This window comes from Musca vetustissima, unplaced genomic scaffold (genome assembly GCF_032173495.1).
Source record: "Musca vetustissima isolate MV318-11 ecotype Yass unplaced genomic scaffold, APGP_CSIRO_Mvet_v1 utg4449, whole genome shotgun sequence".
NCBI lineage: Eukaryota > Metazoa > Arthropoda > Insecta > Diptera > Muscidae > Musca > Musca vetustissima.
Window position 1 is genome coordinate 250,926 of NW_026880903.1, and position 26,879 is coordinate 277,804.

The 26,879-nt window shown below is 31.7% G+C and overlaps 9 protein-coding genes across 9 annotated transcripts in view; 6 read left to right on the plus strand and 3 right to left on the minus strand.

Moving 5' to 3' along the window:
• The first annotated feature begins 678 nt into the window (after positions 1 to 678).
• Positions 679 to 986, plus strand: LOC133326834 (cx9C motif-containing protein 4). Its single transcript, XM_061535439.1, has 2 exons — positions 679 to 745; positions 823 to 986. The coding sequence occupies exons 1-2, from the start codon at positions 679 to 681 to the stop codon at positions 984 to 986; spliced, it is 231 nt and encodes a 76-aa protein (XP_061391423.1).
• Positions 987 to 1,589: 603 nt separating this feature from the next.
• Positions 1,590 to 1,955, plus strand: LOC133326841 (uncharacterized). The gene has a single exon (XM_061535447.1). The coding sequence runs from the start codon at positions 1,590 to 1,592 to the stop codon at positions 1,833 to 1,835; it is 246 nt and encodes an 81-aa protein (XP_061391431.1). The 3' UTR covers positions 1,836 to 1,955.
• Positions 1,835 to 2,055, plus strand: LOC133326842 (uncharacterized). Its single transcript, XM_061535448.1, has one exon. The coding sequence runs from the start codon at positions 1,835 to 1,837 to the stop codon at positions 2,030 to 2,032; it is 198 nt and encodes a 65-aa protein (XP_061391432.1). The 3' UTR covers positions 2,033 to 2,055.
• An 88-nt stretch (positions 2,056 to 2,143) lies between these two features.
• LOC133326835 (GPI mannosyltransferase 1) lies at positions 2,144 to 3,589 on the plus strand. The gene has a single exon (XM_061535440.1). It carries the CDS (start codon positions 2,144 to 2,146, stop codon positions 3,572 to 3,574), a length of 1,431 nt encoding a protein of 476 aa, XP_061391424.1. The 3' UTR covers positions 3,575 to 3,589.
• A 1,734-nt stretch (positions 3,590 to 5,323) lies between these two features.
• On the plus strand, positions 5,324 to 6,501 carry LOC133326850 (leucine-rich repeat-containing protein 57). The gene is made up of 4 exons (XM_061535455.1): positions 5,324 to 5,506; positions 5,562 to 6,146; positions 6,200 to 6,379; positions 6,448 to 6,501. The coding sequence occupies exons 1-4, from the start codon at positions 5,327 to 5,329 to the stop codon at positions 6,499 to 6,501; spliced, it is 999 nt and encodes a 332-aa protein (XP_061391439.1). The 5' UTR covers positions 5,324 to 5,326.
• A 171-nt stretch (positions 6,502 to 6,672) lies between these two features.
• Positions 6,673 to 7,066, minus strand: LOC133326846 (mitochondrial import inner membrane translocase subunit Tim10). Its single transcript, XM_061535451.1, has 2 exons — positions 6,891 to 7,066; positions 6,673 to 6,800 (listed from the first exon to the last, which is right to left on the minus strand). The coding sequence occupies exons 1-2, from the start codon at positions 7,045 to 7,047 to the stop codon at positions 6,673 to 6,675; spliced, it is 285 nt and encodes a 94-aa protein (XP_061391435.1). The 5' UTR covers positions 7,048 to 7,066.
• Positions 7,067 to 7,139: 73 nt separating this feature from the next.
• LOC133326847 (uncharacterized) lies at positions 7,140 to 7,503 on the minus strand. The gene is made up of 2 exons (XM_061535452.1): positions 7,402 to 7,503; positions 7,140 to 7,307 (listed from the first exon to the last, which is right to left on the minus strand). Exons 1-2 carry the CDS (start codon positions 7,437 to 7,439, stop codon positions 7,154 to 7,156), a joined length of 192 nt encoding a protein of 63 aa, XP_061391436.1. The 5' UTR covers positions 7,440 to 7,503; the 3' UTR covers positions 7,140 to 7,153.
• A 1,117-nt stretch (positions 7,504 to 8,620) lies between these two features.
• On the minus strand, positions 8,621 to 11,189 carry LOC133326844 (golgin subfamily A member 1). Its single transcript, XM_061535449.1, has 7 exons — positions 11,001 to 11,189; positions 10,594 to 10,932; positions 10,099 to 10,524; positions 9,942 to 10,040; positions 9,169 to 9,582; positions 8,862 to 9,110; positions 8,621 to 8,790 (listed from the first exon to the last, which is right to left on the minus strand). Exons 1-7 carry the CDS (start codon positions 11,187 to 11,189, stop codon positions 8,629 to 8,631), a joined length of 1,878 nt encoding a protein of 625 aa, XP_061391433.1. The 3' UTR covers positions 8,621 to 8,628.
• A 1,169-nt stretch (positions 11,190 to 12,358) lies between these two features.
• The window catches only part of LOC133326836 (centrosomin), a 34,868-nt gene continuing 20,347 nt past the window's right edge, over positions 12,359 to 26,879 (plus strand). Inside the window, exon 1 of the mRNA XM_061535442.1 lies at positions 12,359 to 12,552. Within this exon, the coding sequence (XP_061391426.1) occupies positions 12,401 to 12,552 (152 nt within the window). The 5' untranslated portion in view covers positions 12,359 to 12,400. The remainder of the gene's footprint in view (positions 12,553 to 26,879) is intronic.

Consider the following 26,879-nt stretch of genomic DNA (forward strand, 5'->3'; position numbering starts at 1 on the left):
TGACAGATACTCTTTTTCGCTAGTATGCGTGGCGTCTTGAATGAGCACGCAACGTAAATGGTCAGCTGTCATAATTGCAGCAGACGCTCGAGTAAAGCGTATGACGTATACTGTATTATGAGGTTATTTGTTTTAAATATATAAATTTATTTTCTAAAAAAAGTGTTTCATCTTTTAAATATATTAATTTTAATAATAATATAGGTATTATTATTTGTTTTAAATATATATATTTTTTTTAATTTCTGTTTTAAAAATATATTAGCTTAAATAATAATTATTATATTGTATCAACTAAAACATCATGTGTGTTAGTATGTTTAGATTTATGAAATTCACTGGTTCTCAAATCCAAAATGTTTAGCAAATAAGTCAAATAAAATCCGATGGATTTCGTTTACAAAGCGGGTTTATTATTTCCTACTTAGTGAATGAATGAATAAATCTTTATCGAGCAATATATGAATTTCCAAAATATCAAAATCTTTCAAAAATACCCAGATTTTAATTCGAATATTAAAAAATAATAATTATTTAGCCCATTGTGGTTAATTAAACCACTTTCTGACTGAACTGACAATAGTTCCAAAAGTTAATTTCACTGAATTCGCTCAATTGAACTCGTTCGTTGCTGAACCACCGACACAACTCTACTGCTGCGGAACTGCAGGCAGACTTATGTCATATAATACCAAAAAAGATCCTTGCAAAGCAAACGCTTGTAGAATACAAGCTTGTTTGAAAGGTAATTTTTGCACGATTTGGCACGTTTTTGTTTGTTTTGTTGTATTATATAAGTAAAAAATAATTGTTTTATTTTAGAAAATAACTACCAAGAAGAAAAGTGTAAGGAGGTGTTGGAACAAATGCGCATTTGCTGTCTGAAGTGGCACAAAACTTCGTTGTGTTGCTCTGGTATTGATTTAAACCGTTCATATTTACCCGAAGAGGAGGAACATCCAAAGAAAGAAAAGCAGTTGTCATAACTCTTTAGAGGTTTGTATCAAATTCTCAACTTACCGGCCAAATTTCCTAAGGGGGATGTTTTGGAAACGTGGGAACCCATGTGTGCTTGTATTAGTCAGTCTATAGATGCCGGTGCGAAAAAAATACACTTTATTTGGTTCGTTGGGGATGGTTTTTTTTAGCATTATTTGCGGTGTGGTGGTGGGTAGATTGTGTTTTGTTTTGAAACTAGGAATTACAGAAACTGATACGTAGATTTGGCCTATATATTTAGGCACAAACCGTACACTATTGATAATCTTCATATCAACCAAATATTGTTAATCTATTTAATATTTTATCTCTATAAAATACTGCTGTTTAAAAACGAACCACTGTAAACCCCAATGTCCGACTGTGGGGGCAGACAAATAAGTTGCTGTTGAAGTTATTCTGAGAATTATCTGGGAGCTAATATAGAGAATTAATGATGCACTGAGGAAAGACAGACATTTATCTTTTCTTGTAGCTTATGTTGATATGTTTAGTATTAAATGTATGTTTTATAGTTATCAAAGACTTATCTTCATTACGTTATTCTTTACTCATAGTAACAAAAATATTTGTTTTTCTTACAGAAAATAATGCAAACGCCGCCATACAAACCGCCCAAAGAATTGCAAGACATTCTAAATCAACAAGCTTCGCAAAGGAAACGTACAGCTCAGTTGCCAAAACGAAATTGGATTCAACGGAATCCTCGTGCCTTTCAGTTAACTTTCATTGCTGGATCATTGCTCGTGCTGTTCTCTCGGCCACTGTACGATATCTTTTTTGAGACATCATTTCCGGCCCCCGATTCAATTGTATTTGAAAAACGTCAAAAGTAATGGAATCGGTGCGTAAGGCGAAACAACGTTTACGCAACTATCCAATATTATTAGGAAAATGTGCCGAATCGGCAACAGTTTATGCAGCTTGTGTGACCAGGGATTTGAATGTTCAACACAAAACCTGCGACAAAGAGTTTCAATTGTTTAAAGATTGTTTAAAAACTGCTGCCAAAGAAATGAAAACAAAATTATAAATCATAAAAAAACGCAAAAAACGAGAGAATTTTTCCAGAGAGCGAACAAAATAAACCGGAAGGGATCAATCACATTTTTTTACAAATAGTAGTAATACATAGATCAAAACAATGACTGACCAACAACAAACAAGAAAGATGGGAGGCATTTTAGCGCTGTGTCACAACATCAAAGATCGTTTACTAACCATTACATTCCGTTCACATATCATATTGTCCATACTAATACGCATTTGTCTAATTATCTATGGCCAGTTTATGGATAAATATTCCGAGGTACCATATACGGATATCGATTACATTGTGGTCACCGATGGAGCCAGACAAATGCTGAGGGGCAACAGTCCTTTTCGACGCCACACCTACCGCTATAGTCCCATATTGGCCTTTATGCAAATACCCAATGTTGTGGTGTACCATGAAATGGGTAAATTTATATACTCCTGCTTTGACATTCTGGTCGCCCTGCTAATCTACATTATAGTACGCAATGAGCTACAATCACAATGCAATAAGGCTGTGAAATATCTGTTAACTAAGTACGGACGAGGGTCACAATTTTCTTCGAAATTGAATTACGGCGATTCGGATTCACGAAATAGCCCAGAGAAAATTGCCAAAGCGTCGGCCTGTTTTTGGCTTTACAATCCATTGACTGCTGTCATTTCCACCCGAGGAAATGGTGACAGTTTTTCGAGCTTTTTTGTTATATTTACCCTCTATTTGATTATCAAATCCGATGACTGTAGCAATAGTGTTAAGAAACGTAATTGGTTGATATTTACAGCGGGTCTGATACATGGCTTTGCCATACATTTACGTTTGTATCCTTTATTATTTAGTTTAGCTTACTTTTTGACATTGTCCAGTAGATTGGTGAAATCGTTTAAAGATTTTATGCGCGTAGTTCTATTTCCCAATTTACAACAGCTGATATTAATAGGTGGAACCTTGATGAGCCTAATACTTGTAACGGGTTTCTTTTATAGACTCTACGGCTGGCAATATATTTATGAAGCTTATTTGTATCATTTTGTACGCAAAGATATACGCCATAATTTCTCTTTATATTTCCTAATGCAATATTTGGGTAGTGATAGCAGCCATGGTGTCGGGGGCTTACAAAAACTACTTATTTTGGCACCTCAACTTATTATAATCATATATTTAAGCATAGGTTTCGGACAATTTCGTCAGACGTTACCATTTTGTATATTCACCATTGCCTATACAATGGTAACATTCAATAGCGTAGTAACATCACAATATTTCATTTGGTATCTGGCCTTACTGCCACTTTGTATTAATAATTTCCAATCGATGTCACTGCGACAATGCTGTGGGTATTTTGGAATGTGGTTATTGTTTCAGGGTCTGTGGTTATTACCCGCCTACTTGTTAGAGTTTAAATCGTGGAATACCTTCTATTGGATAGGCATACAGGGTGGTCTCTTTTTTATTGTTAATAATTTTATTTTGTCGCGTTTAATAGAGAATTATAGCTTTACACCGTTTAAGATAAACATTAAGAAACTTTTCTAAAAAAAAAAAAATAAATGAAAGATGACACACAAGTTATAAGCAAAGTAAATGAAGTAATAGAAGTAAAAAAACTACTAGCATTCAATCTTGACCATAAATAACTATACTAAAAAATAGAAACAAAACAAATATTAAACAAATGTATTATATTTCTTCCCAAAAAACAACAATTTTTTTATAATGAAATAAATTCAGTAGAAACCATAAAGCAATAATAATTCAACAAAAAAGGCAATAATAAATACAAATTTCTATACAAAAATACTTCATATACAGCCTTATTTTGGATATTCGCTAGGTAGAGATCTCGTTTGTGAAACATTTTTCGCTTTCACATTCTTTCACAATGAATAGGGAGAAGCTGAAAATGTGGATTCGAATTTTTATATTGTATTTATATTGTATGCGATATTTTATGTCCCAAATTCTTCAAAAGTGGCCAATTATTTTATGATATGCTTCTCTTCCTTAAAAACGTCCTTCAAATCATGCTCACGATAAATTTGAAAGAAAAATATGATTGTTCTCTTAAAATTTTTATTTGAGTTTTCAACTTTTAGGCGGCTCATCAGGCAAATTTGGCTATGTGGTTTTTCCACAATTTTTAATATATTTTTCTGGAGAGGCAGATCCTCACACAAAATATCTTTGCACCGTCTTAAATATTCCTTGTTTGAGCATGCATCGTTATCAAAAGGATTTCCAATGACATATTATTTGTTCTGTTTTGAGTTAAAAAATATGCATATAACAATTTATAATATTTAAAATCGTCATGGAATAAGTATTGTGTAGATATTTTTAATAAAAGTATTACTTATGCTTTTGTAGTCAGATCCCATAAAATTTATTTGCGAAAAATTTCCCACAAAATGTCATCACATTCTCCCACTCCACGTAATCCAGAATAACTAGTTTTTCCCCAAAGCGGATTTTTTCGCTTTCGAACATGAATCAGAATAAGGGGAAAGTGAAAATGCGAAAAAAATCGCTGCCAGTCAGTTCTGCTTCAGAATAACTAAAATTTAAAAAATTATACCTTACCGCCCACTGTAACGCCAAAAATAATTTGTTAATAATCTTTAAACATAAACCGACATATTTATTGACATATTTCATTATCTTGAGGCGTACGTATGGTATATTTGTGTGTATTTTACCATTCGGCAAGAGGAAGGGGACGAGATACGACAATGGCTCTCAGATAAGTGAATAGAGTACCAATGGGACCGGTACTCATTTCAGTTTTTTTTTTTTGCAATTTTTGCAATAACAAAAAAGGTGTATGAAGAGTATGATAACAAAAATAAAAATTACAGTATGGTTCCTTTAACAGCTACTACTGAACCCCTACAATTTATTTTCCATTTTTCCATATTAAAGTTTTAGTCATGCCTCATGATTTTCACTGACAATTGTAACCAAATAATATGTACATTTTATTTACAAAATGGTGAAAAGAAGCAAAAAATATTGTGGTAAACAATTCTGGTGAAAATTCGCTTATTCGGAATTAGCTGTGCAATGTAGCGCTTGATGAGTGAATGCATCAGCTGTGTGCTCTGCGCTATCTGTATCTTGTAGTTTCATTTGGCCGTTTTTCTTTATTTTCATATTTTTTTTCGAATTCGCTTTTAGTAGCCTTTATGTTTTTACCATAACATCACTCCCTCCCACCGATTGTTAGATATACTCGATTAACAAAACAATAATTTTATTTTGTTTAGTAAAAATAAGTGAGGAATAGAAAACATGAATATTGTTGATCAATTCCTTCGTAACAATTATATTTTGGCCATTTGTGAGGATGCAATCTGCAAGAAATCATTTACTCTTCATCTGTCGCATTTTAAAATGTCGGAAGTACCGGATTTAGTGGAGAAATGTGAAATATTATTGAAATTGTTTTTGAATCGTAATCAATTGACCAGGGTAGGTTGCAGCATGTCAAGATAACAAAATATTAAAAGCCAAACATTCTCTTTAGCTGCCATCGTTTTTAACGAAATTCACCAGCCTACAAATACTAACATTGGACTATAACCAACTGAATGAATTTCCTCTGGTGCTGTGTCAACTGATCAGTTTAAAATCTCTAAATATTAGTTGTAATTCCATAACAAAATTACCGCGAGAAATTTGCCAGCTAACACAATTGGAAACATTTTGGTGCAACAACACTGGCCTGTTGGAATTGCCCGAGGAGTTGGGAAATTGTGATCGTTTGGAGACATTGGGTGCCAGAGGAAATCAACTGCAAACACTACCCGCAACTATGTGCCGCCTAAAGAGACTACGTTGGCTAACATTGGAAAATAATCGACTAACAGTGATACCCGACACCTTGGGCGAACTGACGAATTTGATACATTTAAATTTGAAATCGAATCGGTTAACGCACATACCCAATTGTTTGTCGCAGCAAAAGAAATTGCAATATGTCTTCTTAAATTGTAATTGCATAGCGACATATTCCTCGGAAGATCTACTAAAATCTTTGAGCCATATACGTATGCTTAATATCTGTGATAATCCCGTGTGTGATGTACCAACATTGCAGGAGAAGTTAAAGGTAAGACGAAACCATACATGCATTCCAATAAGCAAATGTTATTGTGATTTCAGGAACATTATAATATATTCTGCGATAATAGTCAAGAAGATGATGTGACCGGTAGCGATACGGTAAATGTCGAAAATGATGTGGATGATGACAATGGGGAATATCAAAGCGATTGGGAAAATTCTATAGAAACAAGTGACATCGATTCCACCGATTCAAGTAGTACAGAAAATAATTTAGAGGTATCCTTCTTCTCATCATTAATTTTTTGTTTGCTAATATATTCGCCATATTTTGTTTTTTCTTTCAGGATATTTCAATACTTATACCGGAACTATCACGTTATATTACAAATTTCAGTTAAATCCCATAACTTGTTTCTGTGTGTGTGGGGGGGGATTTTAAAAACTGTTTATTTCAATGCAACCAAATTGGGAGGCTATAACAAATTAAAGTAACCATGAAATTAAAGCAAATATTGCTATATATGTAGTACATAAATAAATGTATGTCTGTCACAAATCTTCCGAATAAATTATGAAGACATTTTCTTCATAAGATCCTCATCCTGCATGGACATGGCGGTTAATTTTTTGCCAATTTTCTCATGAATATCAAGATATTTGGCAACACAGCGATCAATGCAAACCATTTCTCCTTTACCTGAAACGAAAAAAAAGAAACAACAATAAAAACAATTTGTTTATATTTTTCACCCCGAATTTAAGGTTTTGTCTGCACAACTCAACTCACCCAATTCCGCTTCTCCATAACGTGGTGGTATACATTTTTTGTGACAAGCATTTGTCATGCGATTATATAAATCGGACATCATTTCAATTTCCATTTCTTGCATCATTTGCAATTTAGCCTGTTCGGCGGGACTCAAGTTCATCTGGGGCATAGCCATTGTAAAAAATTAAGCACGTGTAATTCTTGTTTCTAACGTTCCAAAATTAATCGAATAATTATTTATTCAAAATAGCGTTGTAGTATTGTGGTTGATTGCCTGCCAATTAAGCGTTAAAACGTCGGGTGCCAACTGATTCGTATTCTCCAAGATTTGCTTTTTTCATGCGATCACGAATTTGCATGTCCTCGTAACGACGTTTTTCCACAGATTCTTTGGAGAGCACAAACGAATAGACGCCAACAGCAGTTAAAATAGTCCTGTGTGTGTGTGTGCGAGTAAATAAAATAACAAGTTAATTGTGTTAGTTAAAATTTCGTTTAATTAAGGCCGGGAAATGTTGTAACATCTTACCAACCAACAGCAATTCTTCCAAAATTACCCAAAGACATTACTCCCGTTCAATTTTTGTTCCTATTACAATGAACAAGTGTCAGCTGTTATGACATAACCTCTCTTTGCCGTAATATGAGAGTGCACTAATAGAGTAATGTTATTTAAATGAAAGCGATGGCGTAAAGCGAAAAAATTGAAAAAATTGCAAATTGTTTCAAAAATATAAATAAATTCTTTTTTTCACAAAATACTCACATATGTGTTAACTAATTTATTAATTCTCTGAGATTGTTTTCTTATTGGAAAATTGAATTATTATCATATGACAGCTAGAGTACGGTACACATCATGGTGTAATAACACAGGGTAGACTAAAACAGTTTCCTTTATTGAGGTTTGTTATGTCAAGGCTTTGTATACAAAATTTCTGATTGTGTGTGGGAGTTTAAAAATAACTAAAATATTTAAAAACTCCGTTGTTTTAGTTGAAAAAGGCCTGAAATTTAATTAAAAATAAAATAAATACAAAATGAAGTAAATAAATAAAATAAAAAATTTCAGCATTTCAGAAAAAATATATAATGGAAAGGTGATAGTATCCAATTTTACTAGAGGTCAGGTAAATTATAAATAATATTTCTATCAAATTAAATTCATAGTTTCATTCCAGCTTTCCATCTTGAAGTCGACTTCTACCACGTGTTAACACGACAGGAATCTCTTGCTGATATTTCCGGAAGCAATATCTACAAGAAAATTAATTGGTTCACGACAAAAATTAAAAAAAAAAAAATATTTGGACCCAAACATATACGAATGTTTCAACTACTGTTTTCAACTGCCTTTCTTTCCAGGCAAACCACTCATTAAAATATGACTGGAACAAAACTAGAAAATTTTCTTAAAAATGTTCTTTATTTTCATTTATTCATTTTTTCAAATAATAACAATTTAATATGTATATCAAAAAATAACCAAAAATATAGAAAAATATAGAATTTATAACAATATAATGGAATGTATAAATTAAAAACAATATGATAATACTTCTACATTACATTTTTTTAAACAAAAAACAAAAAAGACTAAAAAATAACGAAGATAGATATATGTATTAGCCAATTTCAGGGGATAATAGAGATCAGGTAAATGAGGAGGGAGAGAAAATATATATGTTTGCATGTATGGTTAGGTTTTATGATCGATGATGATGTTAAAGCTTTTATCAAATGAGATTCAACGTTATTAACTAGGCGGTATGGAAAAGGCTCTCTGACCACGACCATGATCGGGTTTCGAGCCAAACCAACTCATTTTCCAATTTAGTGTATCGTGTAAAAGTTTTTCTTCTTCCTTTGTTAGTTTAAGTAGCGTGGCAACAGCTCTTATCAAATGGCGGGCTTCAACCTGTAATATCAATGAAAAATTGAAACTCTTAATATAACTTCGATTCGATTTTCGTTTGCTTTCGGTCGTACCTCTCGGCTTGTTAGAAACTTAACTATAACATGTTTTAAATATTTGAAATTAACTTCATCCATTACAACACTACCACCTGCAGCGGTAGCTGGATCTAAGGAAATGCAGTTGGGACAACGTTGATTGCCATCCTTGCGGCCATCATTTGAGGACTCTTCACTACCGCCGGCCACAACTTTGGCGGAAGCAAATTCTTTCTGCAATGTTTTTTTCAAGTCATTCACTCTCTGGTTTAGAACTTTAATGGTCTGTGGAATATAATTATTTAGCAGTTAATAATTTTTGAATTTTTTAACAATTTCCCACCTTATTCTTTTCCATTATATCCCTTTGCATTTCATCCAATTCCTTTAGTTTCTTATCATTAGAGGAAAGTTTATTTTGCAATTCTTGTATACTTTGTTCTTTGGATTTCAGTTGGGATTCCAAATTCTTATTTTGTTCGTGTATATCGTTTACTTCGTCTCGTTCCTGTCGCAGTTCCTTCTTTAGCAACTCTTCGCTCTGGGAAATTTCGGCATTTTTTAACAGCGCTGTTAGTTTTTCTTCTTTTTCGGTTTCCAACATCATTTGGGTTTCTGTTATCTGGGCTTGTAAATCGCCTATTTGTTGCCGCAGCGATTGTGTAACATTTGCTGAATTGGCTGCATATTCGCCGAAACGTTCATCAGCTGCCTCTAGCCGATTTTGTAACTCTTTATTTTGTAATTCTAACGATTCCTGTTTCAAGAGATATTGCAATAATTCAAATATAACAAAAATAGTAGGGGAAGTGGGACAGTAAGTATAACAAACAAAAATAGTTGCGTTCGATCAAAACAATAATAAAACATTTTATTAAACATAAAAAACATAACATAAATAAAAACAAAACAAAATTTTGTGTTTAGGTATATGCAAACTTAAGGCATACAGATTTTGTCTTTGGATTTTCTATTTTCTTTGGTGTTTAAGGTTAAGTTAAGCTACTTTCGATAAAATACATATTAAGCGTGCCAGTTGTGTAATTTTTTTTTTGCTGTTGGTGTTAGTCACATATCATCCCAGGATAAATCATCACCCTGCGGTGACATACTTACAACTTTACTGCGTTCGAATAGTATCTGTTGTTCGTTTTCTTCACGACATTCCTTTAAGGCGGCATTCAGTTCATCAATCTCCTCTTCCAGAAGTTTTATCTGCAATATGAAATGATGTTGAATTTCAAATAGAATGGGAAAAGGAATTTAGTATTACCTTATCATCCCTTTGTTTTATTTCCTCCGTACTTTTAAGTAATTCGAATTCCAAATGTTTGACCCGTTCAATGAGGTCATCTTTTTGTTTAAGGATTTTACGTTTTTCGGTGGTTTCCTCGGCCACTTGTTTGGACAAACGGCTAACTTGCGTTTCCAGGGCCAAATTTTGACCCATCCATGAACTTTTGATGTCGGACAATTGTAGATGGGCTTCTTCGAGACGTTGTTCGAGGTGTTTACGTTCCTGTATTAGAGTTTGTAGCTTTTCATCTGAGCCCAGTGAGCCCAGAGCTTCCAAGCGAGTCTGTTCGACAATTTGTAGACGCATTTTTAGATGCCTATTCTCCTCCTCGATGGCCGCCAATGTGATGGTAAGATTATTTTTCTCTTGTTGTGATGAATGCATTAGTTGTTGTAACTCATCCTAATGGAAGAATATATTTTTGAGTACTTGTGTTTTGTAATTAAATACTCCAACTGAAGGCTCACTCACCTTAATTTCCTCCAATTGGGGTTCACAGTGTTTAAGTCTTTCCAATTCGGAGGTTAAATTTTCCACTTGCTGTTGATGTTGCCGCATAGCATTCAGACGATCGACTGCCTCCTGTTCGCGAAATGACAACAAATTGCGCAGTTTATCGATTTCACTCTGTTGCATGTTTTGTATCTTCTCCTGCTCCTCACAGTAAATATCCTTTTGTGTTTGGGCTACCTTGACGGTTTCCAAGAGGATTTCATTTGTCTTCTCAACCCTTAGTTTTTCCTCTTGCAAATGTTGTAGGCGTGTCTGATAGTTGGCAATTTCTTGTCGTAGTGCCGAAATCTGTTCATTCTTTGCAGATAACAAAAAGAGATAATTGTATAAGGCCAACAAACGAAAAACCCCCAAAAGCTACATACCTGCGTATCGTCATTGGATGTTATGCTCATAGAAGAGGAAACACGACTTTTTAGGCGATTGTTATTGTTCGTTGCGTTGGAATGAATCATCGAACGCTGATGTGGCGTTATGCCAGGAGTCAATCCTGTGTTACACACTACCTCGGAACCAGTTTCCTCCTTTATCTTGTTCTTCAGCGAAGCAAACATTTTTGTGTGTTTTGTTGTTCTCGGCCCTCCCTCTATAGGATGATTGAATAAATGAAGAAGAATTGCACAAATTTACACCAACACCAGAACTTTACAGAAAAAGTCTTATGCCATGGCCCAAGAATGCTATATAATCGACTAGAAATTGCTATTTCAAAATACTGCCTTAATGGTAAAGTTAATTTGCTTTAGGTATTTTTCGGCATGGTTTATTTTCTTATCAGAATTTTATGTAAATTAAGTTTTTTCCTTCTTTATTTATCAAACTGTGTGTTCACGCAGCAGTAGGGTAGTGGTGTATGTTCAGTTAAGTGGTTGATTTTGTTGCCGTTGAGTGTTTTGTGAACGGCGTCGTATGTTATCAAACAATTGTGAATGCTTTCTCTACGTCTTCTTGTTGTTGTTTGTTTATGTTTTTTTGGTTGCATTTTTAATGTTATTTATTATTATTTGTAACGCTTTTTATAGCACTATTAACAAAAGAATAATATACATATATGGTGAAGTGCCTTATATCAATATATTTTCCGATAACATCATTTGGATTATTTGCTACCTCATGATGTGACCGTTATCATTCAAACTGTGTCTACACCTTGTCCCTGTTTCCTTTTCTACAAATCAAGAAATGTTTTATTGTTATTCCTCACATTGCATTCGTAAATAATAGCTTTCGGTTATTCGGCTTTTGTCTTTCCCCCTTCTTCGTAGCTTGTGGAACATTTTAAAATTTGGTCGACTTGCGGTATCTCTAATCGGCAATTCTCCACATGCCTCTCTTTCTCAACAATACGTTTGTTATGCTTCCACTTTGTGTTATTTCTTTTTCTGACATTTTTCTGTACCTCATATTCGTAGCTTTGGCGCTAAAGAGGGCATCACATTAAAGACTTCAATTTGATTGAATTCATTTCAATTTCAATTTTTTTTTGTTGAAAAGGTGAGTAGCAACCCAAAAAGGACGAGCAAAGTCGGAAGGGTCCCACTTTGAGACATTATTAAACTTTGGCTATTCGCAAGCGTTGCTTCTTGATTAAGTTAGAATCCGAAATGTGCAGAATTTTACAACAAAAACTTCAATAATGTTTATTTTTTTTTGTATAATTTCAGTTTTTCTTTTTGTCTGTGAATTTCGTTTTGTGTTGTCTGTTTTTGTTTGAAACAAAATGAGTTGCGATTCAACTGCGGGTGCTGGCGCCGCCGATTCTGGTATGGTGGACAATAAGGAAGCTTTGTCTCGATCAATTTTAGATTCCACCGATCTAATTGACAATATGACAAGCTTTTTGGAAGCCGGCGCCGTTGATGTTGATAAGAAAATTCTACGAAATATGGCTTTGGCACTGACCAAACATTTAAATGAGTAAGTATAGCATCAAAATTATGAAAGTAATAAAATAAATTAATTGTAATTTTAAATATATTTATTAGTTAGAAAAAAGGAGAATATTTAAGGAAAATATATCAGGAAAATTAAATAACATTTTTTGAGGACCTATCAAGACGTAGAAATGTTACGAAATATTTTTGCAAGGATACAAAATAAAAGATGTTATGAAATGATCCAAATAGGCGTAGCTGGTTTAGAAAATATGTTGTCAAGGCCGTTACTAATGTTTTGAATTATGTCTGCAAAACGATTGATGAATAAAGTTATTGTGTTGCTGGCAGTTTTTATGATTTGTCCAGGGCTTTCGATATGATTGACCATAACATTTTACTGCAGAAGTTGCGATTCTATGGAATGAATGATACCAGTATATTGCTTTTGAAATTTTATTTAGGAAATGATAAATAATTTGTGGTTCAATGCAGGTTCAATATGGTGTACCGCAAGGAAGCATTTTGGGTCCAATATTTTTGTAATATACATCAATGATCTAAATTGTCGTTTGTTAATGTATGCTGATGATATTTGTATGTTTTTATCCGTATAAATCAGAGACGGTCGTTAAATGTTCGATGGAAAGAGATGCTGCTCTCATTCTTGAATGCATGTGGCTCAATAATGGGACATAAATGATAGAAAAATAAAGCTGATCCGGAAATTTTGAACTTCAATATTAATATAGGCTTGTACGGGAAGTGCATGAAATAATGTATCTTGGCCTGCTATTACAATCAAATTTTTCTTGGGATAAACACATAAGCCATTTGAAAAATAGACCGGCACTTGGTCTACTTTATAAATTCAAATACAAATTTAATCAAGAAACTAAATATCATAAATTACATGGCTATAATATATGTTCATAAAAACAATGTTAACCCCATATCCTTGCAACGTTTACAAAGTAGAGCTTTAAAACTAGTCGCAAACCTGCCAATTTTACACTCAACACTAAGTCTTTTTGAAAATACATTTAAATCGTTATTACCTTTACAAATATCAAATTGATTTATGTTTTTAAATGTTTAAATAATTGGTCTGTTCTTGTACTGCAAGAATCTACGAGGTTTTAATATTTTTTCCGATATCTGAAAAGCTATTGATATATAAGCTATTGTTTCAATATATACCTACACCTATGTATAATTTGCTAAGTCTTTTAATGCCCATTGACGCTGAGGCGCATTGTAACTTGATTATAGGTATATATGAAATATAAAAAAATATAACTTTGGTCCAAAATTAATTTATCTTAGGATTTTTCATACCATCAAATCCCATGAACCATATTGAATTTCTATGATATGATTCAGTAACGCAGCTCTCTACCTGTTATCAACATTCATTCTCAACATTAATATAAACTTTGGTCCAAAACTATTCTATCTTAGGATTTTTCATACTATAATATCCCATTAACCATATAGGTATATTTGTATTGTTAAATTTGATTTTTTCGATTTGTATATAGCACTAACACACTTTACAGACTCTAAGTTGTTTGTTTCTTTGATTTTTTGCACGTTTACTTTGGCAAAAATCCAAATTAATTTATTTTTATCTCTTTTTGTGTTGAGTGTTGTGTTGTCTGTCTACCTTTTGAAACAGTGAAAAAGTGAGACTAATGTCACAAATGTGCCCAATACTAATACAATTGGCACACAAGAGTCGCCGATGTTTTTTTTCGGTTGAATATACTATGGTGACAAAGTGACGCCGTGGATCATATATAAAAATAAATTATCAATTACTACTTCTTAAAAAATATTTTATTATATTTTTATTTTTCAAATAATGATTTGATTTGATGGTAAGATTTTAACCACAATATTAGAAATATTAAAAAAAACTAGAGAACACACAGGTATTCTTAACAAGTATCTTTTTATTATATTTTTTAACTTTATTATAAACAAAATATATTTTTTCTCTATTTCATTAAACACATGTATGTCTATTTTCTGATACACTGTACATTTGTAATTTATATATATATATATCGTATCTTATATACTTACCTCATTGATTGTAGAACAAAAAATACTATAATGAAATCAAAAACAAGATTAAGAAAAAGAGGCCAACGAACCGCCATTAACATCATCCAATATTCGTCACCATCTCATTCACATATACAAAATTTTATTTTTTTATAACAATACGCACATCTATGTGACATAATTTTATTATTTAAAGGAAGGTATGGCATCCACCAGTTTTTTAATTAAATTTTTCCTTTTAAATAATAGCTTAGCATTTTTAAAGTTCTAGTTGAGTTAAGATGTTCTAGTAACATTTATTATTAAATTTACATTTACATTTTTATTATTAAATTTTTTAATATTTTTTGCATTGAATTTTCTAAAACATTTGGAATATCAGCCAATAAGTGTAGCAAATGGAAGCTGTTCTCAATTAAAAGGAAAAGGTGTATGCAAAATAAGAACGAATTCAGCTATTCTAAATATTACTGAGGTTTATTTTGCACCTGACTTTAATTCCAACTTGCTATAAGTTAGAAAGATTACTAAGAAAGGGTATAAAGTCAGTTTTTCTGAAAATGAATGTGTAATAGAGAAAGATTCTAAAATCATTTGTAAAACAGTCCTTAAGTGTGGTTTATACGTTCTAAATTCTAATTCTGAAAAAGGTCTTTCCGTTGTTGATTGTAATAAAGGTTGTATACACTATTGTCATCGTATCCTTGATCATCATAATGAAGCGGATATTAGAAAATTAAAGAGAGAAGATTTAATTGAAGAAATACGAATTGGTGTTTGCAGTAAACTTGCTGAAACTTGCGAGGTGTGTTTCCAAGGCAAAAGGAATTGGTCCCAAGGAAAGTTTTAGTCGATCGAAAAGCTTTTTTCATTTAATTCATACTGCCCTGCGACGTATAGTGGTTATAAGTATTTCATAACTCTTATAGATGTCTATATATGACAAAATAATCGAGTTTTGGAATACAGTACGGAATCAGATAGATAATTTTCCAAAGGCAATTAGATCAGATAGAGGAGGGAAGTATGTAAACTAAAAACTAATGATGTTCTTGAGCACTTGTGGAACAGAAATTCAATATACAGTTCCATACCTGAAGAACACCCTGAAGAACAGAGACAAGAAATCGAGGTTATATTGCGGATTCCAATGAATATTTTGAAGATGCCATACAAAGTCCAATTCCAGCAAGGAGAATATCTACTCGCATTTAAGTCTTACCTCAAAGATATAAAGTAAATTCTGCCATTATTACGAAAGAACCAAGTAATTTCAATGATGCCATTTCAATTAAGGTGGAGAAGACTCAATGGATATCAGCCATGAGGGAAGAACTGGCATTGAGTTATGAAAATGGTACATGGATTCTCGTCGATCTACAACCTATCGGATGTAAATGGGTCTTGAAGACCAAAATGATAGTTTATGTATTTTCATCAAAATAAATAAAAAACACATTGTTTTTAAATGAAATAATACAAAACTGGTGTAAAGGACATATGTCCTGCATATAGGGGTCGTCACACGTTTCAGATAACACAAAAAATGTTTTTTTATTCAATTCTAAAACATAACATCATTTCCTGTTTTGTTAAGGAATCACACCATATTTGTGATTATTATCAATGGGTCATGCTACCCTGACGAAAACAAGAAATGTGTATATTTGCCTGTTTGTTGTTTACAAATCACAATGCAAATTTACCTACCAATGAAGCTAGCTGTCAACAAACAACAAAATCAGATCTACCTGATATTTGTTTTGCTTATTAGAAAAGTGTCAACATCAATGAAAAACATTGTAAAAATAAATAAAATATTGACATTTTATGAAAGGATGTGGACGTGCTTTGGAAATATGATAGGGGGATATTTATTCTATAATGTGAATGCTTTAAATAAAATTAGCATTTTTTAGAATCATTTTACATATTTCATATTATGTTGGATTATTCATAATCATATTTTAGAGTATGTAGGTGTCGTGCCTGTAAATAAATTAAAAAACCTCATCAGTAATACTGATATGATATTGATGCAATTGAAAGTTCAAACCCTTAGAATAATTTATATATATAGTGGAAGAGTTTTTCCTGATTAGTTTGTTGTTGGTTTATTTGTTTTATTAGGCTGTGTCTATAAATAACATATTGCAAGCCGTCTCTGTTTAGTAATACGATCTCTTGATGGAAGTCTGACAGTCTAAACCCTAAAAATAATAATCATGATGTGTTTTCTAACACCCCTTCCATTTTTCAATTATGAGATAAATGAAATTCAAACAAATATCAAACGATATTTGCAATTATTTTCTGTTGTTTTTAACATTTTACTCAAGAAAACGCTTCGAAGCATAACAAACAAAACGGTTTTAAATTACATAATTTATTATTTTTAGCGACAACTAAAAAACAACAAATACTCCAACATCAGCAAATAAGAAAAAAATAATAATACTGTGTTTATATGTGAAAAAAGCTTAGCAATATAATCGAAATGAAATTGATTAATGTCAAGCTTGACTAGTTTTCCTCCATCCACGTTGGGAGCGTGAACCACAACAACAACGTAAAATAGGGTGTGTATTTACTGTTGTGGTTATATAGGCTAAAGTCAAAAGAGCATAGCATCTATGTTTACATTTCTAGATAATTGTTTCGATTTTGTTGGAATGTATGTTAATAGGTGAAAATGTCATGTCGCCGAGATCCAAAATGGTAGATAATATTGGAAATTGTAGGGAAGATCATAAATATTTGTCGGAAGAAAAAAAGACGTATGCTTTTATGTGGTTAGTTTAAAAAGTACTCAATATAACCTAAAAAAAAAAAAATAATTTCTTTCGATTTTCTATGTAACTTTAAAAAGTTTTCAACATAACCTAAAAAAATAAAACAATTTGCTGATAAAACGGCTAATATTGGAAGATTTTTTATTTCCATGTTTGAGGTTAAGTTTACGATTTTCAATGTAATCTAAACAATAAATACAAATAAATTGTTGGTAAAATTAATTATGTCAAACTAGAAATTAAAATATTTCATGCCGTGAAGTAAAAGGTTGATATTAGGAATTGTTCGTAGGATTTTTTAGAAAAAGAAAACATTTTTGAGGTTATTCAAATCATGAATCCCAATTTGTTATCCTTATAAAAAACAACTATTTATTAGTGGGGAATGTCGTTTATAACGACATATCGGTTATAGCGACTGTATACAAAAGTCCCATGAAAAATCCGGCCCAACTTAGGCGTCAATTTGGACTGTAGCAAATATTGGAATATAATACGAAACCAGAAAAAATATTATGTCTTGGTGAAAATCAAAATCTAATAATATTGAAAATTGTAAGGCAGGTCAGATTTGTTGTGAAAAAAACTGTAACATTTGTTAAGGATAACATAAAAATATTCAACATAACCTAAAAATAATAATAATAATTAAATAAAAGAAAATAAATAAATACGTAATTTAAAATATTAATTATGAATAATAGGAATATATAGTAAAACATATTAGGAATAATAATACTATTTTTTTGCAAACAAATGCAATTTTATTAGGTTGAAATTTTTCAGCATAACCTAAACTGATCATTTTTGGTAAAATCGCCAATTTATTTTTATTAACATTCTCTTAAAATGTAAATTCTTTTGTACTCCAATATTGACCACTAATTGACCAAAGTTTTCCCTATAACAGTTAATATTTCACTTATAAGAAAAAATTGTTTTGCTTGGTTTGTTTATTATCGCATAAAACAACAACTGCATGTCAGACATGTATGGAAATGTTACCCATTGACCTTATCAATAATAATATAAGAGAAAAAGAGAGTGTATTTATCACAGAGAGGGAGAAATTTTGCTACATTGTTGTGAGAAAAGCAAGATTAGGTGGCAAAATTAAAAGAAAATTCACCCCACTCGAACAAAATAAATGCCACCACTAATGTGTGTGTGCGTTTGTTGTGTGTGCCTACTTGAGAGAGAGAACTGTAATAAATGCGCGCTTTTCAATGCCTGTTTGCCGCCTGTGTGTGCTTGCATTCTTATTGTGTATTGGTTTTGTCACAGCAAATAGGAAAAATATTCTCCCGCTGGGTTGGCAAACAATAGCAATAACAACATAACGGATGAGCAACATCTGCCTGCTCTTCGTTTGTTCGTTTGTGTGTGGCTTGCTCGTGTCGTCGCCGATGAGCAAAATTCAATGGTTGAGGAGTACACGAGCCAATGTTCAATAGATTTACTTTTAGTTCTGTTCTTGCTTTCTTCGGTTTAATTACAACACACAGTGAACAAAATAAAAAATATACACAATCTACATTATCGTGTTCGCCTTTTAGTTGCATATTTGCTTTGTCTTGCCGTCATTCGAAATAAACAACAAAATTCTTTTTTTTTTGTATAAATTGCTTGATGAATTTTGTTTTGGTCACAACACTACATCCAAGAGATACAAGAAACTTGAAAGAAAAACAAAAAAACTATACTCCTCTACAAAACGGGAGAAGAAGAGTAGTGACAGATACAAGCATCTCTTTATGGTAAATTAAAAACAAATAACAAATTTAAAAAAAATAAAATAAAAAAAGTGAACTGAAAAAATTGTGAATTGTGTGAATAAATAAATGTGCAAAAAAGAATATTCTTAAAAAGAAAAAAATTCAGAGCCAAAAAGATTCAAAAAAATATAAAATTGCTCACATCCAACTTACAAACGCAAAAGAAGTGTGTGTATATGTATAACAAACAAACAGCATCTTTACTGGGCCCCTAGTGTGAATTTTATTGAAGGCGCCTTTCTTACGTTCGTTTTTTTGCGGATGCTGCAAAAAATTTCAGCCGAAAAAGAGTATATATACTCCTCCTCTTCTACATACAGATTGTAAATTATCATTTGTTGTTGTTCTTGGACCATTATTTTCTTCAAATATATGAGAACGTGTGTATAATAATTTAACAATAAATAAACATTGTGTATACGTACATATATACGAACAACCCATATGTGTGGTATATATAGGAAAAACCACAATAATACGTATGAGTGAGTCTACTCTGGCGTGTTCGCGTTCTATATACATATATGAAATAATAAAAATTATAACATAATTTCGTTTTGAATTCAACACACAGCAGCAACTTGTTGTTGTTTTTGTTATCGTGTTAATTTATTTTAATTGAACTCTATTATTTGTGCCGTTGTCGTCGTCATTGTCATTAGTCGCCATATAGCAACAACAACAAAGTGTCCCCACCATCAAGATAAGGAATATTTTTACAGATGTCCAACAGTGGCAGCAGCATAACTTGGAATTCTATGTGGTAAGTACAAACACACTCACACACACAACTGTTACATTTTTACATCATTTCCTTTTTTCCCTGGCCATTGCTACTTTTCTGAATATAAACCAGAAAAAACAAAAACGTTTGCGAGTTCATCCCTAATTTGCTTTCTTCCTTTCGTTACATCTCTTCTCAAATCGGCGATTATAGTTTTATTCATCACACCAGGATAACAATTAACATTTTGTTTATTTTCAATACACTCACCCCCTTGGGGATGGATGTTGGTTTTCTCCTTTTTTCTTTTTGTTGTAGTTGTTTTTGTTCGGTTCATTGACACACACATGGCGTTATTCCTTCGTTTTTTGTTTTGTTTAACATCCCTTCATACTATTGTTTTGTTTTTGTTGTACTGAGGTCCATCTTGGATAATCTCATCTGTTTAGTATACTCACTCTCTAGTTTCTATTTGTCATCTCTCTCACACTTGCACACATTTGCTCGTAAAAGAGCATTGTTGTGATGAGCATTGTGTGTGTGTGTGTTTGTGAACAAATGAATGAATGCTGTGATATTTAGTGCTGCTATGAATCATCATTTTCAATTAGAGATGAAAAACACACACAACTTTTTCAATGACATTTTTTTTCTCAGCTTTCATAAGTTTTGCCAATAATCTGTTAAACAAATATTAGAAATTGCAAAGTACAGTTTATTGTTGTTGTTTTATTGTAATACGGAGAGGGAAATTATAAGAAGGCAAATATGAAAAGAGTCATGCATTTAATGAATTTTATTGTATTATTGGATTAAATCAATAAAAAGGGATCATTTGAAAGGGAAACACATATGTTGGGAATATTTTTTTAGGGTAAATGTTACAAAATAATTTAAACCAAACAAAAACTAATATTGGAATCTTAGATTTGGAGGATTATTTTTGTTAAACATTTTAATTTTAATTTTTTTTTTAATTTAAACATTTTTTAATTGATACAATTTTTCAACACTACCCACAGCTTGGATTTTTTGAAAAATATTTTTACAAGCTTATTTAACTTAAAGTTATATATATAACTACATATATTTTTAACTTAATTTTATTTTATTTTTTCAATTCTAATTATACAATATTAACTTATCTCAATACGTTTGCAATTTTTAAACAAGCGGCACAATTAATTGGTGTTCTTTCTATTTTAAATCATATTAATTACAAACAACAAAATCAAAACAAAAAAAAAAAACTGCTACAAAAAGTGTAACAAATCTCTGAAAACCTTACGTTCCCATCATCATTATTATGTCCATATGTAATAAATCATGTAATATAGGCACTTTTATAGGAGAATAAAATAAAACAACAAATACACAAACATCATTTTTTTCTGTGTTAATTAAATGCCATTTAAGGTAATATTACCACCCCACACCCGTTTCGGTGTTTTGTGTCGTTCAATCGAAAACTGATTAATTAATACAAAAAAATAAAACGTTGGTTATTTTTAAAAAAGCCTCCTCTAGGTTAGGTTATGTGGTGTGCATTGACATTTCAGTTTTTATAGTTTGTTTTGTATTTTTTTGCAAATAATTACGACGGAATTTGTTTTTATCCATTTGTGGTTGTGCCGCCGCCACCACCGCTGACAATATAATATAATTTTATTTTTTTTCTATTTTGCCGGTTGATTGCTCAAAAGAGGCTAGTCTAGTCTCATTTCTTTTGACAATATGTGAAACAATTTCATTTTCACTATTAATTTACATATGCACCTATATTGATTTGTTGTCGATTGTGAAAAATTTTCAAATTAGATATTGCGTAATTTATTATTTGTAATTTGTTACAGGGAATGTAAAAAGGGATTTACAGTAATAAATAAAAATATTGATATAATTCAAATCATTAGTTCAAATAATAACTTTAAGATGATTTTGCCAAAGCTGTGCAATTATAAAAATAGTTTCAAAATTGTAAAATTTATTTTCAGAAATAAATGTAAAAATAATTGCGGCCATCAATTCAGAAAACAACTTTAAGCTGACTTTGCAAAAGTCCCATATATTAGTCAGGGAGAAGTGTAAAATTTCTTAATGTGTCAAAATGTACCCCCCACCTTTACTCAAAAATTCCTCAAATTCACAAAACAATTTCTTTAGCTTACCAAAAATTCACTGAAACACAAACAATTTTATATTTGTATTTAATTGATTTCCATTCAGATGGGTTCATATTTCCTTATGATCTTATTTGTTGTTTTTTTCTTTCTTTAAATATTTTATTTAATCAAAAATATTTACAGTATTTATTTATTTAATATTTCCCTTATTTCATAACTCTGTTGGGTTATCAACACACACACTTTTGTTGTTGTCATTGTTGGGATTTCACACTCCATTTGTCACTTACAAAACTTTGTGTGTGTTATCACCATTGGATTTCTTCTGAAAAAATGTCATTTCCTGGCTTGATTTCTAATAATAACAGCAACAATATATGAAAGCTCCCTTAAAATATACTGTTCTAGTCATATCTTGCATTCTCATATTCTTTTCTGTGTCTTTTTATTATTATTGATAAAAAATTAGATCAAGCTGCCGTTTTGTTTAAATTTCCTGCATGATTGATTGCTTGCATAGTTTTGTTTTAAGTGAGAGTGGGAGTGAGGAAGATATGGCAAATTGTTATGCCATTAATTCCCCCCGTTACTCATGTAAATGAGAGTAAGCAACGATGAAATGCAGTTATTTTCTTTTTTTATCTGTCTCATACTCTATATGAGAGTGAGAGTGTGACTAAGCACCGTTTGCTGTAATCTTTGTTTACATTTCCTTTTCTTCGTAATGATATTTGCATTTACCGTTTCATTCTTATCATTCACGTTCATTCTCTCTGTTTTTATTGATAAATAATTAGATCAAACGGTATTATATGTTTTGTTTACATTTCCTTTGCTGATTAATTGCGTAGTATTGCTGTGGGTGAGAATGCTAGGCAGAGACAGAGAGAGAGAGAGAGAGTTTGGTGAGATAACTCCATATGTTAAGCATACCTTTTGTTGTGACAAATTCAAATGTAATCAATTTCCCCCCGTCAATCATGCAAACGAGAGCATGCAGCGATTTAATGCAGTTATCAATTTATTTCTTCTTGCATTATCGGAGAGAATTAACTAGAGAGCAAAAGAACTACCGTTTGTTATGCTCTGATATAAATTACTTTTCTTTTCTTTGCTGTGTGTGTGTGTGCTCAACTGATCAAACTCCTTTGCTGTTATCTTTGTTTACATTTCCGTTTCTTCTTTGTATTGATTGATTATGGACGGGGGTAAGAGTGCGTGCGTGAGGGAGAGAGAGATAAATACAGTAAGCTGGAGTATGAGTTATGTGATACCAACAACTCGTTTATGTTAATCATACCTTAAGAGTGGCTGGCTGGCCCCCCACATATCAATACAATGCAATATGGTATAGAAAGAGTGACACAATGTATTGTTGTTGTTGCTGTTCTTGTTCTTTGTTGTTGGTTAAACACAAAGTAGTATTGCATTCGTCTTTTGTTGATTTCCTTTTATTTACCCATTTATTTGTTTTCAATCGTACGAAATATCAACAATTTATGTATGTGGGTTAGGGATTAATGTATTTCATATAATATTTTTAATGATAATGTGCCGTTTTTTATTTTATTTTGAAATGTCTTATAACCCAAATGGATGATTATATATGTGATGATAGTGCAACATCCCAACTGTTGAGTGTTTTATATGCATTTTTTCATTTCAAATGTTATCATATTTGGGGTTTTTTCTTCTCATGCAGTTTTTTCCCCTTTTCGTTTTTTGAAACTGTGTTAACAAATCATTTATTTGTCGAGCAGCGAATAGTCATCGAATTGCCCCCTTAACACCCAACTAAGGCAGTTTTATTAGCCCAAAGGAGGTGAGAAGAATTTTTACTATGTTTTTTTTTCTTCGTCTTATCACTCACTCACATTTGTGTATATTTTTAGAACATCAACTTTATTTTCGTTTTTTTTTTTACAAAGGTGCACACCTGGTACGCCAGGTGAGATTTGAAATAATGTTATCACCTTGTGCATGTGTGTTCAAAGGTGTCTGAGTAGTAATCCACAGGAAGTCATTTTCTTGCAATTACAAAGGCGCCTTTTTAATGTAGATCTTCAATATTGAGGTTAGATAAATAATATTAACACAATTTTTTTTAACATATTTTTCTATTGGGGGTGTAAAATGATGGTTTATTTATTTTTTGCATAAGAGTGGATTAGGAAAATAATAAAAAAAAACAAAAGAGAATTTGTAGGTGGTAAAAATGAAGGAATACAAATTTAATATAAATTCAAGACAAGGCTCCAACTACTTTTTTGATATTATCATAATGGAATAGAAAATATTTTAGTAGGTTTTTAATATAAAATTTATTCTCATTACGGACTATTTTCGATTTAATTTCTGAAACCATAATTTTTTCTTCTATTTATGTTTTATAATTAAATTCCTCTCCGAACAATCCTCAATAAAAAATCTAAAATTGCATTCTTTAAAAATCAATATGAAATTTATTTTCATAGCATCATTTCCATTTTCAATCCCGCAATTATTGAAACCATTTTGAATATTTACAGCAATGGAAAACTGCAAATTTATGAATAATTTTTTTCTGTGTGTGTATTAATGCTGACAGATATATCCAACAAGTGTTTCCATTTTTTTTAATAAAAAATATAGTCTTTCTTGGCTGGCTGGCTATCTTCCAGTCTGCCTGCCTGCCTCTATCATTTCCACTTGTTATGGCGAAATCATCCATACAAAGTTATTTTTTTTATTATAAATGTGTGTTCTTCAGCGTCTGGCTTGTTTAAACAATTGTTGTGTGCATCATAGTTCGTTCATTCTTTTTTTCCATGGGCTTTTCCTGCGGGTGTGAATGGCTGTTGCGATGATAGAGATTCTGTGGCTGTTTGGTTCTGTTTCTTCTTCTTCTTTTTTCAGATATATTCTTCTATGGTATCGTGTAAAATGCAATGCATGTAACTATATAAAGTTTGTAGTTGTTGTTGTTTTTTTGTAAAAAACATGTGTATACAATTTTATTTAAACATGCAACTGATGTTCTGGAACAGTGAGACAAAAATGTTAAGTAACCTAATTAATCCTATCCGATTTTTTTTACATAATTTTACCCAACATTTCCATTTCGATTTATTAAAGGGTAGGGAAATCCCCTCGCAGTTGACAATTCTTAGCTATATATAGATCTGAACTTCTTTCGGGATGTTGTAAGCGATTTTGAATTTCCTATCCGATTTTTTAAACTTCATTTTCTCATTCATCATCATTTCGAATTCATTAAGGATTACAAAATCTCCTCGCAGCTCCATTTAAGTTTTTTAAATGAAGTGGCTGCAATTTGGCATGTCAGGTTCTTAGCTAGAACTTCTGTCTGAAATTGTCAATTCTGACCCCATTTTAGGTATTCGAATGGTCCTAATAGCATATTTCAATTTCCTTTGAATTTTCCCACTGTAATCACAATGAATTGAAATTTAAATCCACATCTACCCACATCATCTGATCTCTTACGCACAGACATGCATGCTTCCTATAATTATGTGTGCCTCTGAAACTGGAAGAAAACACACAATTCAAAATTCACATAATTCAATTACCACAACCTACGCATAAACTAATTTGCTGATGTTTTTTTTTCTTCTTCACTTTCAATACAAAATAATGAATTCTATGTCTCGAGATGCAAAGGAATGTCGGATATTATTTCGCACAATTGTTGATTTTTTCTACTTCTTCTTCATCTTCCTTTTGTTTAACTTGTTGCTGCCATAATTTGCATTTAACCTACATTTGTTGTTTTGTGTGTTTCATGTTGCATTGTTATTGGCCTCCCCTGCTCCTTCCTGATTATTGAACCACTTGGTGGTTGCCATCGTCCTTTTTGGCTGCGTAACCATGGTAAACTTGGTTGTCCTGTCAACCTTTTTTAAATGCTTCTAGAATGACAGCCGATAGACTGACTGACCACTGGTCGTCCAAAAAACGAAAAAAACCTATTTGTCAGTCTATAAATTCTAATTTTGATTTCAAGTGTCGTCCGGTTCGCAGGCCCTCTTTAAGTTTTGCTAATTTCCAAAAATAAATTCCGTGTCTGATTTTCTTTTTTTTTTACTTTATTGAGTGATGAATGCACAAGTGTGTCCCAAAAAAATGAAATAAAAAATCTGAAAACTTGTACATATATGAATAAAAAAAAAACTTAAAACAACAACTGAAAATAAAAATGCAACAACATGAACACCAACAACAACCTTTCATGTCTTCTCCCATCGTCTACATCAAGTAAGTGCTAAAAATCTCATTTTCTTGTCAGTTCTGTTTCAATTTTTTGTTGTTTTTGGCAACATTTTTTTTTCAAGATGTTCGTTCTAATTTTTATTAGATTTTTTTTTTTTATTTTCAACAATGCAATGTGTAAAATTTTTTTATTAATGCAAATTGAAAAAAATCGTGACTTTCTTTGGCAACAGAACAACAAAACAACAACAAAGCAACAAAAATATTTGTGTTGTAAATTTTAAAGCGTTGACATGAAATTGTTCTCTTTCTTTCGTGATGAATGTGTGAAAATGAAATGATAATAATTTTTATATTCTCCACCAACAGAAGGTGCAGGGGGGTAGGAGGTATAAATAAAATTTGTCATTCCGTTTGCAAACACCTTGAAATATTTATCGGAGGCCCCATAAGGTACTTTTTATTTATTTTTGATCTGAAAGAAATCTATGTCGATTTAGAAATTACTATGGAGATCGAGGTCCTCTATACAGATGAGGACGTATTCTAGGTATAGGTTTAAAGTCTAAAAAACATTTCTCAAATAAAGTAGCTCAAATCTATCGTATTCTCTGACCCTAAGAAATATATTTTCAATATAGGTATATATTTCGAAGTTGCTACCACTTAGCACT

What these genes read in the sequence shown, in the direction of transcription:
- LOC133326850 (XM_061535455.1), top strand. Translation starts at nt 5,327, where the DNA reads ATGAATATTGTTGATCAATTCCTTCGTAACAATTATATTTTGGCCATT. An exon ending in CATTGCAGGAGAAGTTAAAG is followed by an intron (nt 6,147 to 6,199) that starts GTAAGACGAAAC and finishes TTGTGATTTCAG; the next exon opens with GAACATTATAATATATTCTG. An exon ending in GTACAGAAAATAATTTAGAG is followed by an intron (nt 6,380 to 6,447) that starts GTATCCTTCTTC and finishes TTTTTCTTTCAG; the next exon opens with GATATTTCAATACTTATACC.
- LOC133326842 (XM_061535448.1), top strand. Translation starts at nt 1,835, where the DNA reads ATGGAATCGGTGCGTAAGGCGAAACAACGTTTACGCAACTATCCAATA.
- LOC133326846 (XM_061535451.1), bottom strand. Translation starts at nt 7,047, where the DNA reads ATGGCTATGCCCCAGATGAACTTGAGTCCCGCCGAACAGGCTAAATTG. An exon ending in TTATGGAGAAGCGGAATTGG is followed by an intron (nt 6,801 to 6,890) that starts GTGAGTTGAGTT and finishes TTTTCGTTTCAG; the next exon opens with GTAAAGGAGAAATGGTTTGC.
- LOC133326834 (XM_061535439.1), top strand. Translation starts at nt 679, where the DNA reads ATGTCATATAATACCAAAAAAGATCCTTGCAAAGCAAACGCTTGTAGA. An exon ending in AATACAAGCTTGTTTGAAAG is followed by an intron (nt 746 to 822) that starts GTAATTTTTGCA and finishes GTTTTATTTTAG; the next exon opens with AAAATAACTACCAAGAAGAA.
- LOC133326844 (XM_061535449.1), bottom strand. Translation starts at nt 11,189, where the DNA reads ATGTTTGCTTCGCTGAAGAACAAGATAAAGGAGGAAACTGGTTCCGAG. An exon ending in TATTCGAACGCAGTAAAGTT is followed by an intron (nt 9,583 to 9,941) that starts GTAAGTATGTCA and finishes CTCTTGAAACAG; the next exon opens with GAATCGTTAGAATTACAAAA. An exon ending in ATATAATGGAAAAGAATAAG is followed by an intron (nt 9,111 to 9,168) that starts GTGGGAAATTGT and finishes TATATTCCACAG; the next exon opens with ACCATTAAAGTTCTAAACCA.
- LOC133326835 (XM_061535440.1), top strand. Translation starts at nt 2,144, where the DNA reads ATGACTGACCAACAACAAACAAGAAAGATGGGAGGCATTTTAGCGCTG.
- LOC133326847 (XM_061535452.1), bottom strand. Translation starts at nt 7,439, where the DNA reads ATGTCTTTGGGTAATTTTGGAAGAATTGCTGTTGGTTG. An exon ending in GGAAGAATTGCTGTTGGTTG is followed by an intron (nt 7,308 to 7,401) that starts GTAAGATGTTAC and finishes ACACACACACAG; the next exon opens with GACTATTTTAACTGCTGTTG.
- LOC133326841 (XM_061535447.1), top strand. Translation starts at nt 1,590, where the DNA reads ATGCAAACGCCGCCATACAAACCGCCCAAAGAATTGCAAGACATTCTA.